The following is a 13420-nucleotide window of genomic DNA, read 5'->3' on the forward strand; positions in this document are numbered from 1 at the left end:
CACACAAGATTTGGTCGAAATAGCTTGTGTCACAAAGATGAACTATATGAAAGTGAGCAAAATATGACTGAATTTTAATTTTGTTTTAACTAACCATTTAAATATGATGGATTTTTTGCATGAATACGCCTCTTAAAATGCAATTCGACAGTCTTGATTGACATCTTGACATGCAGCCAATGATCTAATATAATTATCAAAACCACAGTGCTTAGCTTGGCACTGATACAAGCACAAATGACCACTATTGTTAACGGTTCTTTGCATAAGAAACGCCATAACGAGTGAAACAATGGGCTTGAGTGTATTCTACCATGCAGCTGCAGCCTCTTTTTAGATGCCTCAGGACGCTCATGTGCCCATGTGAGCCAGACCTCCAGACCTTCACCTCCTGGGGGGCGTCACATGACGACGCAAACAAATAATTTCCATTAAGAAAACTAAACCTCAGAGTACAAAACAATTCAGCATCGCTTCTTTCAAAAAACGTTCTGCACCCAGCCGTCTTCTGTCCTGTTTTGTTGACACGACCCCCAGAGAAGATATGTAGATGCGTCTGTGACTCCCCTCGCTTTAGAATGGACTCGTCCGGTTCTCATCACCAGAGCGAATCGATAGTTAAAGAAGGCTGAATATTGCAGCTCTGTTTCGGCTCCGACTGTTGTGACATCACGAGTCTTCAGGTAAAGTCGTCTGTTTTTAGTGCTCAGTCTTAAGTGTAGGTGATGACTAGTCTTCTTAATTGATACAACGACGCTAAGCTGTATTATGTAACGGCCGTGACGTTATGCGTTGGATGCAAGCTATATTTTTGAAGGGCAAATCTGCAAAATGTTTATATTTGTTTTCATTTCTTTACAAATCATTTGGCATATTTGAAAACTGGATTGTTTTCGGTTCTCCACCACGTTAACCATCTCGTTCACGATTGGTGTCACCTGGAAATTCATAATTAACGATTTAAGTTACTATCAATTTACTTTATGTAAATTGAAGATATTTTTAAAAGAAAATATTTTTATAGGTAATTTTTAAAAGTGACTAACACAATTACTCTCATGCTCTGTCACAGTGGGGGAACACAATGGAGGAGCAAAAGCTGAAAGATCCTATTAATAAAGTGTCCATAATCAAAGGTAAAGTCACATTAAAATTCTTGAGATTCTGTGTTTGCTGAAGTGTTTTGAACTAAACTGTTGTGGCTTCACTGTCACAATAGACTTTTAAGGATCTTAAACCTTGTTTTTAAGGTTGTTTTGTGTCAGTATGTCAAGGTATTTTATGTATGAATTATTATGTGAGGTATAAAGATTTTCACTCATTTTATGCAGAATTGTATTTGAATTAAGTACTTCTTGTTTATCTTTTTAAAGCAGAAAAAATGAAATGGCATTCATATAAAAACATTTTTAGTACGTTTAACATAAGTAGAAGTGACTGAGTTATAAATGTTTTCATATTACATAACTTCTGTTAAATGTACTAAGTGTCTACGGACATTGGAGTGGATATCAGCAGTGCCCTTTTTTCCCCAAACAAGCTTCTTTATAGAAATCAATTTAGTCAAGCATGTCAGTTTTTTTATCGCTGTTGTTGGGTTTAATAGCAATATGACCATTTTCTAGGCTTTGCTAATACTTTCATCAGCTTTCAGAGGATATTTTGTTGATCTGACTGCCCAGTACATCTTCTCATCCATCTGTCTTCCTCAACACACTCAAAAATAAATTAGGCCAGAACGTTCCTGCGTGTCCTCGAACTCTGCTGAGAGATTGACTTCTTGATGCAGAATGGCATCAATAAACATTATCCACTGCAATATCTCATAAAACGTTAATGCCTTCATCCTTCCTGCTCCGGTGGTTGTGTTTGGCCTGCACAGGCTTTGGTATTTTAGCTTAGTCATGCAAGTAAAGTATGCGAAGTCGAGTTTTCTGGAATTACGTGTCTCTTTTTGCAGTGATATGTCCTTGACATGGCCATTTATGGTGTACACCCTTGAGTTTGTAAGATGAGGTCATCTCTTTCTGGAGTATTTGATTAGATGGCCTGGTTTTCTGCAACCCATATTTAGAGAATGAGGAGCTAGAGTGTTTCTAAGTTAAGGTAAATTAAAGAGATAGATCACACAAAAATGACAATTCTGTCATCATTTACTCGTGCTATAGATGTTCCACATCTCTTATGGTTTATTTGTTTTGTTGCACACAAAAGATGTTTTGAAGAATGTTGAAAAAACTGGCAATTTTAATTTCCACAGTATTTTTTTAAAGTCTTTTTGCTGCTTGTTCAAACTACTTCAATATTCTATACTTCACTATTCTATATTCAAAACAAGTTGAAACAATTCTTAGCTTTTCCTTTAGACAACTTAAATGCTTTATGTTCAATCCATTTAGATTTTGTGAAAACAATTAAGTTAACTTAATTTGTGTTGGGACAAAATGAAGGAATTGTGGGAAACTTATAATTTTTATAGTGTTCAAAATATCTTCTTAAAATATCTTAAGTTTTGTAACCCGTTGTGAGTGAATAAAATGTTTGGGGGAACTGTCTCTTTAAACAGCAGACAGCATATGCAATTTTACACACCAGTGGATCTTTATTAATGCTTTATATAACAAACCTTTCTTATTCCTATGAAATGGCATTGTATAACATAAGAATCTTTTAAACGTTTAATCAAATTCTCGGTTTATTTAAAAACTCAGCCATCATCTTCACAGATCACATTTTAAAGCACACGGATGGCATTATGTTTTTAGGATAGATCTATTCTGAGTCAAGTTATTAATTCATGGAATAGGCCCATTTTCGGACCTCTAGGGAAATTACCATGCGATTCTTTCTGATTTAATTAACCTTTGGAGAGAGGGTTTTGCACTTTGGTGGAGGACAGAACAATCCGACAGAGTTGAAACGCTCCTCATTGATGGCGATCCAGAGATAAAGACACTGATCACCCATTAACTGTTGATGAAAGAGTGATTCTCTGACAGCAGAGCCCCATAATAGTGTCTAATTATGCATGTAATAGTTCCCATTAGATGTCATCAGTGTAATCATTTCTCCAGATGAGCTGAGCAGGAGCACTGTGGAGGCCAGTGAGTCTGAGAAGGTCATCCAGCGGCTGAACAAAGAACTGCAGGAGGCCAATGAACAGGCCAACTCCAGTAAACACAAATGTGTCGAACTTCAAGGTACGGGGTTCTTTAAATGCGCAGAAATTACCCGCATGTGAATTTTTTTCATTATCTTTGTGTATGGTAGCATTTTTGTTGTTGTTTTATTATGATCTATTTTTGGTATAATTTTAATAAACCTGTGAACATTCAAAAGTATTTCTAATGTCATGTATTTAATATTATTACCTATTTAATAGGAACAACAGTGCCCTTATTAAATGAATATTTGAATAGTAATGAATAATGAATTATTAAATAGTATTTATTAAATAATAAAAAAACTATTATTAATAGTAGTATAATACAGTACTACTGTCATTAGTATTAATATAATATTAATTATTAATCATATGGATATTTGAATAAATTATTATTATATATCTGGCACAATAAATTAATTTATTGAATATTCTTACTTTTTAATAATAGGCGCCCTTATTAAATGATAATTATTATTTATTAAATTAATTATAAAATATTATTATTACTAGTATCATTATTGTTAATATAAGATTAATCATTATGTGGTGAAGTTGTTTGTAATATCAATTGATATGATATATTTTTGGTATTATTTTAATAAACCTTTAAACATTCAAAATTATTTCTAATGTCATTTATTTAATATTATTACCCATTTAATAATAACAGTGCCCTTATTAAATAAATATTGAATAGTATTTATTAAATAATACATAAAACGATTATTATTATTATTATTATTACTACTACTGTCATTAATATATTATTAATTATTAATCATTATATGGATATTTGAATAAATTATTATGATTATTATTAAGCATTATTATAATAACTTGTGAAAATTAATAAATATTTGTAAATTAATTTGTTGAATATTATTACTTTTTTAATAATACCCTTATTAAATGATAAATATTATTTATTAAGTGAATAATACATTTATTATTATTACTGTTGTCATTATTATTATTATAAGATTCATCATTATATGGTGAAGTTGTTTGTAATATTAATTATTGCATATTTTTTTTAATGGAAAAATATAGAACAAATATTCTTCTTTTTATATAGGTGTTAAATATTATTATTATTATTATTATTATTATTATTATTGTTATTATGATTATGATTGTGTGAGTTGTGTAATTTCAAATATTATTAGTATTGTTGCTGTTGTTTTTATTGATGTTTGAATAAGTCTTTAAACATTATTAATTAATTAAAATTATTAATTAAATAATAATAATATGTATTATTATTATTAATCATTAAATGGATATTTAAGAATGAATAGATTGTAAGTTTGTTGTACTTCATAAATTATTGAATAATTGTTTAACTAGAATAATTAATTATAATTATTTATTAATTGTAATTAATTATAACAATTATTCTTATTACTATTATTTTAATTGCTAAAGGAGGTCAGAGTTTAAACATTTTAAATAATTTAAATGCATTATAAAATACATTAAAACATATTAAAAATATCATATATTTTTTTAAATAATACATTAAAAGTTGTTATTATTGTATAGATGGGTAATTGACTGTGTAAACCTTTTAAATTATTTGGACATATAAGCTATGTACAGTTTTGTTGTTGTTGTTATTTGTATTCTAGTATTAGAAATGGTTTGGAATGGCAGCCATGCTCAACAGATCCCCCTGATGGTTTGTGCTGTGTATGACAGGTCTACTGGAGGAGGAGAAAAGAGCCAATAAGCAGCAGGCAGAGGAGTCAGCAAAACAGATGAAGGTCTTACAGAGTAAGTGAAGGAGGGCTGGATGTCCTAAGCCATATTTACTAAACAGCATATTATACCAAACGATGTGTGTATATGTGTCTGCATGTGGATTCAGCTCAGCTCCAGAAGCTCCAGGAAGAGATGGAAAACCTCAGGGATCAGAAGGACAGCGCAGTCTTCAGCATGAGACAGGAAACCCACGCGGCTCAGGAGGAAGTGCAGGTGCTGCGTCACACTATGGAGAAAACTGCAGCGGAGCGAGAGCATGAGGTCAGTGCGCTGAAGGGGAATCTTGCAACGCTCACTTCAGAGCTGGAGAAATGGCAGCAGGCAGCAAACAAGTATGAGCGAGAGCTTGAAAGTGTACAGGCCAGTCACCAGCAGCAGAACCAGCAGAGGGACAGAGCCAACAAACAACAAGGTAATCACAACTGCACAGACTTGTCTTTACAGATCATTGGACTGGCCAAATCAGATTTCAAGCCTAAATACTAAATCTGCTTTCTTCATTTGTAAAAAAAAAAATCCTTAAATTATGTGAAATTGTCAAGATTTCTCATCCAGGCTAAATTTCTAAATTAAGTTCCAGTTAAATTAAAGCTCTTTTCATTTCTTCTGCACAGTCATAATCTCTTAAAGCAATAGTTAAAAATACCCTATGAACCCCTCTTATGTGTATATGACTTTTTTTTTTGTCAGACAAACACAGTCGGAGTAGTTTTAAATTTTATCCTGGCTCTTCCATGCTGTATAATGGTGTTTGATTGTGGCTTTAATTTTAAAGCTTTCAAAAGCACATAAACAGTGTTGCCAGATTGGGCGGTTTTGAATTTATTTTTGCGGGTAAAAAAATTCGGGTAGTGAAAATTTGGGCGGTTTTGCAACGACATGCCCACCAGGCAAGGTCTGCACTTATAAACCAGTTTTGATCTCCATGCCATAGCCCCAGTTCTTCGCTTACAAACGCTTAGAACAGTGAAGAAATGCTTGTGATCTCCCTCCCCGACACGACATCTCAATCACTCTTAGCCCCCTCCCACTCCTCAGCCTCACGACAGGTTATTATAGTCTACTAAATGTTGGGCGGCGCTTTTTGATTTTCAGCTGTTTTTCGACAGATTTTGGGTTGACCCCTATGCTGCCAGGGGGTTAATGTGTGTGTCGTAGGTTTGCATGGTTTACCGGTACTATGGTAGTATCGCGATACTACGGCTCTAAAATACTGGTGGTGCCAATGTAGTTTGTAAACGGTAGCATCCTCATTAATGGTTTATCTACAATAGATACTGTTGCATGTGGAAAATTCACTAAAATGCTCACACGCTTGTGCAACGACCATTTTACTTGAATAGTGTGTGGAGCAATTTAGGGTTAGCAAAACCACGTTTTCTAACCCTTCAGTTTGAACGCACATCTGAATCGGATCATTTCTGTGCCTGTCAATATGATTTAGTAGCTACAACAACCACAACGATCTCTTAAAAAGAACGACTCGCAAAGTGAAATTTTGAATTACTTTGCATTGTTAACTGATAAGACTGAAAGAAAAAAAAAAACTGATGAAACACCCAAAATAGCAACAGGAAGCATTGATTTTTGACCACTTCATATAGGCTAAATGTGTTGGAAAAAATGCTCTTTTTGTAACAAATTTCATTCTGCATAATTTGGATCTTTATTTTAATGTATGTTTTGTTGGTTTGTTATCTACAAAATAAACAAAAAGAATCAATACATTTTAGGTGAAATGGGGTGCAAACAATACTTTTTCAATAATAAGTAAATTCAAGTAGGCCTTTTATAACAAAGTATAGTATTTGACAATTTTCTTTATAATTTGAATTATGTATTACAATATCACAATACTACCCGGTATTGTGATACTTCAGCTGGGAATGTATAGTATTGTAAGAAGAATTATTGGCATTGTGACAACCCTAGTATGTCGGGGGTTTTTTTTTACACAAATATTTCAAATATAAACTGCAATCACTGACTTGTGTCAGCTGCCCAATGCATGTTATACTCAACTGACTTATGAGACATATGGCACATGGCGAAAGACACATTCATAGTGGAAACTCCGGGAATAGACGCATTTCACGAGAACCTCTTTTTTTTGCCGTAGAAGACGACAATGAATGAGAAAAATTGTTGGCTTGGCATTACTGTATAATGTTATACAGTATATTACTCATGCAATGCTGTGTCCCATCTTTCGTCATGCATCATAAGCCGTATACATCAGTTGCGTATAATGTGCATTCGGCCACAGCCAGAAGTCTGTAATTAGAGGTTATATTTTAAAATGTAGAAATATATGTTACAGAAACACATTGATCTTCATAAGAAATGTGTTATTGGCGGCATTTGGTTTAATTTGACGAGTGATTTATGCACTTTTTAAAAGCCACTATTCAACATCCTTATACAGTATGGAAGAGCCAGGATAAAGTTTATAGCTACTCTGACTGTGTTCGTCTGACAGAAAAAAGTCATATAAACGGAGAATGGCTCAATGGTGTGTAAATCAAAGGGTGAATTTAATTTAAGGGTGAACTATTCCTTTAACAAACCTAGAAGCCTACTGAACAAAGAGCCTAATTTGTTTGTGGAGGATAAAAATCAAGCTTCAAGTTCATCCACCAACAGTAACAGCAGTGTTTGCAGTAATCTGACAGATATTCAGAAGATGACTCTCATTTCTCACATCACTTCCATCATTATGTAACTGAGTAGTCTCAGCATGTGTACGTGCATGCATGTCTGTGTGCGTGTGCATGTGTGAGTGAGTGAGCAATGCCACTATATCTCTGTGTGTGTGTGTACGCACGCGCAGCGAGCGAGCTGGAGAGGCTGCAGAAGGACTGTGAGAGCCTGAGGAGGGACTGTGCATCTCTGAGGTCAGAGAGAGAGCAGCTGGCTGATAAACAGCAGAAAGAGAAGACCAGTCTGCAAAATGAGAACAGCAGCCTGCGCTCAGAGAAAGAACAGCTACAGAAGAAACAACAGCAGCTGGAGAAAGAGCTGGACAGGTCTGTTCTATGCTGTGTTAACAACAGAGAATTTAATCTTCAACCTTTACTCACATTTTGGATCCCCTTAGTGTCTTTTATAGGTCAAAATGTATGTTACTTTTATTGTACCGTTTATTTGAGCTATTTTTACACAGTTTTTTTATGCATGTTTTTAGTTGTATTTTTTTTCATTTATCTTTTATATTTATTAATTTATTGTATATTTGTGTACATTAATAAGAAAACAACAGCAAAAAGACAATTCCATTCATTTTATCATGAATATTCCTGATGCCCTCACATAAACAAATCAAATAAAATTGCAATTTATTGTATCTGCCACTAGAGGGGCCTTTAGAGCTCATTTCAGATCCTATACAGAGCAAAATAAATTAATTAATAAATATGGAAACATCCTAGTTTCAGACTGCAATTTTGAACATTGAATTAGTCAGTTTCAGGGTTCATACAGTCCTGGAAAACGCAGAAAAGTCATGGAATTTTGACAAGGCATTTTCGAGGCCTGGAAAAGTTTTGGAAAAACAAACCTAAAATATTTTGGAAAAGTCATGGAAATATATTTGTTTAACAAAACTCTATGTACTTGAATATGTTTGAGGTGATAATATTGGGGAAATTTTAAATACAATTGTGCAGTTCATCGCTTCATGCAATGTTCTCTGTTTGGGGTAAAAAAAGTAACTCGCTGTTTCAGCTCTAAAAGCTCATTTGTACAATTCTTAAGTCTCATGAAAACACAAGCCAACATTTCTAAAATATTTTCACACAGACAGAAAGATACTTGCTGAAAACTATTTTAAATAAAATAAAAAAATAAAATAAAGATTTTGAAAAATTACACAGATTGTCACATATTTTATGATATGCTGTAAAAAATTTTTAAATTTTAAAATTTTCACGTTGTGTGCGTATACATTACTTGAAACATTAGGTCATGAATATTTACCTGAAAGTTTTGAAAAAGTTCATGGAAAAGTCCTGGAATTTTAGTAGTAAAAATGTGTATGAGCTCTGCAGTTGGTTATACATTTAGACAAAAATATATAATTTTATTTCTAAAAGTTTATTATTGTGTTATATAAACAGCAATTTTTTTTTGTGTAAATTGATGATTTAAACGAAGATTGTATCTGTTTCAACATTACATCAGTAGGAGGCAACAGTTACCCTTTTAAAATGTGAATTTTGAATGCTCTGTGTGCGAGTTTCACTCATTCCAGCCGCAGATCTGCCCTATGAAACCCATTCATTTCAATGGCTTGTCCCAAGCAAGGGCAGTTAATAGTGTTAATATGTGCACCGCAGTCAAAGTTCAGAATGGCTAATATACTGCTTGGTGTGGATATTCCACTCATGCACACGTGCGTGTATATGCATGAACTGCACATTCTCATTGGAAAAGTAAACTCAGTGCTACTATGCTGTCATGGCAATGCTGGTAAATGATGCCTCTCGACCCTTCACTATCAAAAAATGTAACTGTCAATAAAATGTTTTTTATTTTCAGTTTAAATCAGTATAATTTTAGTTATCGAGTTGAAATAGTGATTGTATTGAAAAAGTCTTACAACAATACTTGATTATAGTTAATAAAATAATTAATTATTATTGCAAAGCATTTTCGGTTTCAGTTTTCAGCCCTGTGCAACCAAAATTTTCAATTTTGCTCCAGAATGTTCATTTTGCTGCGTTCCTATGTAAAATACTGAATGAAATCGATTTCAAGAGCTTGTGAATCATGATTGAATCAAACTTCACCTTGAAATAGGAGAAAAGCTCAAGTTGCAGACTTGTGATGTAATGGTGGTGTAATCTCTGTGGAATCTGAAGCTGTTTCCTGCCCGCAGCTCCAAGAAACAGAACACCAGCCTGAGCAACACGGTCAAGAGCCTGGAAAAGACGCAGGCTGACCTGGAGAAGCGTCTGAGCGTCCTGCAGGAGGAGCACCAGAGAGACAACGGCCAGCTGGAGCAGAGCAACAGCAGGATCAAAGAACTGCAGAAAGAGGTTAATCACACCGTACTTCAGAAAGAAAGAAAGTAGAGCTGAGTCTCATTAGTAGGCAGCTCTTGCACCTAAAAAAAGCCCTGGCCTCTGTGTGTTATTGACTAGGCCCATTGCTCCTTCTGAAAGGTTTTTTTCTCTTTTTGTGCTCTCAGTATGAGGAGATGCAGGCAGAGCTGTCGGGCCTGAGGGAGAAGTTTGAGAATGCAGAGGAGGAGAAACGCTCCGTCAGTCTGGAGCTGCAGCAGAGCCAAGAGCGCCTCAGGCTCCTTCAGGACAAAGACAACCATGTGAGTGTTCGGCCCGTGTAGTGCTAATGTTCAGGGGCACTGACAATAGGGACAGTTCCAGAGGAAAGTGTTCTTTTGTTTGACCAATGTCATTTATAGTATGTTTAAACATTTTGTCAAGTCTGAAGGTGAAGCGTGTAATTTCTTTGGCCAGTAATGACAACAAATGGAATTGACATGCATCATAAAATAAATGAAAACAAAAGTATTGCAATTATGTAAAAATACTTTCTCCAGAATTCTATGTAATGCCAGTATGGGATTATGTCACAATTGTCAATATGGGATATTTCTTGAACATACGTAAAGAAAAACACAAGATATCTCAATGTTTTTATGAAAAACAAAACATCTTTTTTTTTTTTTTTTTTTTTTTTTCAAGTTTCATGTATGATTAAAATCCTTTGTTTTATCTTTCATTCATCTATTTTAGAAATTAATTTTTCTGTGTTTCGTTTATTTATTTTTCATTCATTCACCTTAGAAATCACTTGTTTTTCATCATGGGGATGCATTTATTTTTGTTTATTTCTTTATTGATTAATTAATTCATTTATTTATTTATTTATTAACCACTTAACAACAATCTTTAATGTTTTAATTATAATCAGTGATATATTGATGTAAAATAGTGCACTTTTATACAGTTAAAAATTTTTTGTATTGCATAATCTATTGCTGTCAAAATTGCTGTTTCCAAACAGGTTTCCACTCAGTGTTCAAAATTCGATTTTATTAAATCATTTATAACAAAGAATATGTGAATTTGATCTGAAAAATATTAGTTATAATAAAAGTCAAGCATGTCATGGTGGCGCAGTGAATAGCACGATCGCCTCACATCAAGAAGGTCGCTGGTTTGAGCCTCGGCTGGGTCAGTTGGCATTTCTGTGTGGAGTGCAAATGTTCTCCTCATGTTGGCGTGGGTTTACTCCGGGTGCTCTAGTTTCCCCCACAAGTCCAAAGACATGTGCTATAGGCAAATTGGGTAAGCTAAATTGTCCGTAGTGTATGTGTGTAAATGAGCATGTGGGTGTTTTCCAGTGATGGGTTGCAGCTGGATGGGCATCCGCTGCATAAAACACATGCTGAATGAGTTAGCGGTTCATTCCGCTGTGGCGACCCCAGATTAATAAAGGGACTAAGCCGAAAAGAAAATAAATAAATGAATGAATGAAAGTTAATGAATAAAAGTTAATGCAAGTTTAGTTTTTTTCCCCCAGAATGCCATATGACATAAAATGCATGAGAATTAATCCTCAAAATATGTGTACAAAGCAAAACGAGAATGAAAATCACTTGTGATTTTCTCACTTTTGTCTCACTTTTGTGATTAAAATATTTGTTCACTAAACGTTATTTTTAATAACGAATTCACTTTAAAGAAAGATATTTTGTAATCATTATTAAATATTTATAATATTTAAATATTTGTAAGGAAATATTTATAGTAAAATATTTACATTACAAACAAAAATGCTAAACTACAAATAAATTAAACTTCCAGGCTCTTGTTTTTTTTTTTCTAAATTCATCAAACACTGTCAAATGGCAAAGACTTTTGGGCTTTTTCCATCCATTTCGTTAACAAACAGGTCGTTTCTCCCTAAAACTTCCCAGCATCTGTTGATCCATCAGTTGATGTCACACTCAAACGAAAAGTGAATTTATCTCTGCGTACTGAACCATAAGAAGGGAAGTGTTTTACCTATAAAAAAGTTACACACTTCACCTCATGACTTCTTTGTCTTTTAATTATAGTAAAAATCACCAGTCCAGCATTAGCCCAAATAAACACAAGCCAGTCATTCAGTAATATCCCTCCCTTCCCTCCTTTAGCTGTCTTTATTGCAGCCCATCCTAGCCGTAGCCATCGGCCTTGTCCTGGCTTTGCTGTATTGGTGCTTGGGCCCATTGTGGTAGAAAGGTACACAGTGCTCCTGTCCCGTCTCATTCCTCTGCTTAAGCATCCATCCTCCTCAGGGCTGTGCATGACCACTAAACAATCCTCTCCGCTTAAGCTAGCAAATACTGTCCAGTCGTTTGCAAAAAGAAAAAAAAAACGCTTGTGTTTCTTTACTACAGGTCCGCTTTGTATTATAAGACACACACTAACAATTGTCTCTAACAAATCCATTTTTGTAGGTTGTAGTTTTCCAGCGTAGCTCTGAGGCATCCCGGCTCTTTTTGTCCTCGTGTGTCCTCTGTGTGTCCTCTGTTTCTCCACGTCTCGTCTTTGTGGCTTTTTGTCCTCGGCTCATGTGCATCCCTGATTGTAAATATTACTAACCTGACAGTATAGATGATTATGTTTATGTGTCTTTTAATTTCTTGCAGGGAAAATGGATCAGATGGATGCCTGTCGCCGCTGTAACTGTTGCTGTGACGGGATATTTGCTTTCAAAGTCCTCAAAATGAAGCACGTGATGAACCAGTAACAAGCACACGCACCTGACATGCACACCTAGCAAACCTTTCTCAGACGTCTTGACATTTTTGTCCTTTTAGTCCACGGGATGTTAGAGTAATGAGTGTTTAAAAGCAACTTCTTACTCAAATGTTAAAGGGAGTAATAACGTGAGAACATTTCCCATCTTTTTTTTTAATTAGATGTACTGTTTGCATAGCATTTGAAGTATCTGGCTAATAACAGGTATTTTATTGAGCACTGTTGCTTTTGCCAAACAAACATTTAGTAAATTGCCTTAACCTTTGATGAGCAAAAGTTTATACCTCGCCTGAATGAGAGCTGACTGAGAATCGCAGCGCCCACTGCAATAACACATTTCAGACATTGATGCATCCGTTTACATTTTAACTCACTCATATTTTGTGTGGCTAAAAGGCCTGACTTTGCCATGTAACGTGTTTGTGTCTTTGCACCTTATACGAAGCCATTAGTGATTAGTCTATGCACTGTTCTTTATTGTTATAAGGATTTGATGTGTTAATGATGATGATGATGATGTTGATGATAATAAATATTGTACACTTAGGAGATTAGAGTGCTAATATGCCCTAAAGAGAGCTGTTATAGAGTGTTCATGATTTATGTTTATTACTTGTACAGAGATTTAAGGATCCAACTAGCTGATCTAACAAGCGTGCTATCTGCAATAAATAAGCAAAAGGGAAGTTCAACCCTGTTATATCAGAAGAATTTGGTTTTT

General features: G+C 34.5%; 1 protein-coding gene across 2 annotated transcripts; it reads left to right on the forward strand.

The window, feature by feature from the left end:
- Nucleotides 1–568: 568 nt before the first annotated feature.
- Nucleotides 569–13411, forward strand: slmapb (sarcolemma associated protein b). Of its 2 annotated transcripts, XM_056449167.1 has the most exons (10): nucleotides 571–683; nucleotides 1073–1136; nucleotides 3075–3200; nucleotides 4865–4939; nucleotides 5034–5339; nucleotides 7758–7953; nucleotides 9804–9963; nucleotides 10116–10250; nucleotides 12090–12177; nucleotides 12588–12676. In XM_056449167.1, exons 2-9 carry the CDS (start codon nucleotides 1085–1087, stop codon nucleotides 12171–12173), a joined length of 1134 nt encoding a protein of 377 aa, XP_056305142.1. In that variant the 5' UTR covers nucleotides 571–683; nucleotides 1073–1084; the 3' UTR covers nucleotides 12174–12177; nucleotides 12588–12676. The 2 variants fall into 2 exon arrangements, with proteins under 2 accessions (XP_056305143.1, XP_056305142.1); XM_056449168.1 differs by lacking the exon at nucleotides 12090–12177 and having other exon boundaries at nucleotides 569–683; nucleotides 12588–13411.
- Nucleotides 13412–13420: the final 9 nt, after the last annotated feature.

This window comes from Danio aesculapii, chromosome 23, assembly GCF_903798145.1.
Source record: "Danio aesculapii chromosome 23, fDanAes4.1, whole genome shotgun sequence".
In the NCBI taxonomy this organism is placed as follows: Eukaryota; Metazoa; Chordata; class Actinopteri; order Cypriniformes; family Danionidae; genus Danio; species Danio aesculapii.

Bases quoted from the DNA above. Each gene is read 5' to 3' on its own strand.
- slmapb (XM_056449167.1), top strand. From the start codon at position 1,085: ATGGAGGAGCAAAAGCTGAAAGATCCTATTAATAAAGTGTCCATAATC. The intron at 3,201-4,864 runs GTACGGGGTTCT...TGTGTATGACAG, and splicing joins CAAATGTGTCGAACTTCAAG to GTCTACTGGAGGAGGAGAAA. The intron at 7,954-9,803 runs GTCTGTTCTATG...TCCTGCCCGCAG, and splicing joins CTGGAGAAAGAGCTGGACAG to CTCCAAGAAACAGAACACCA.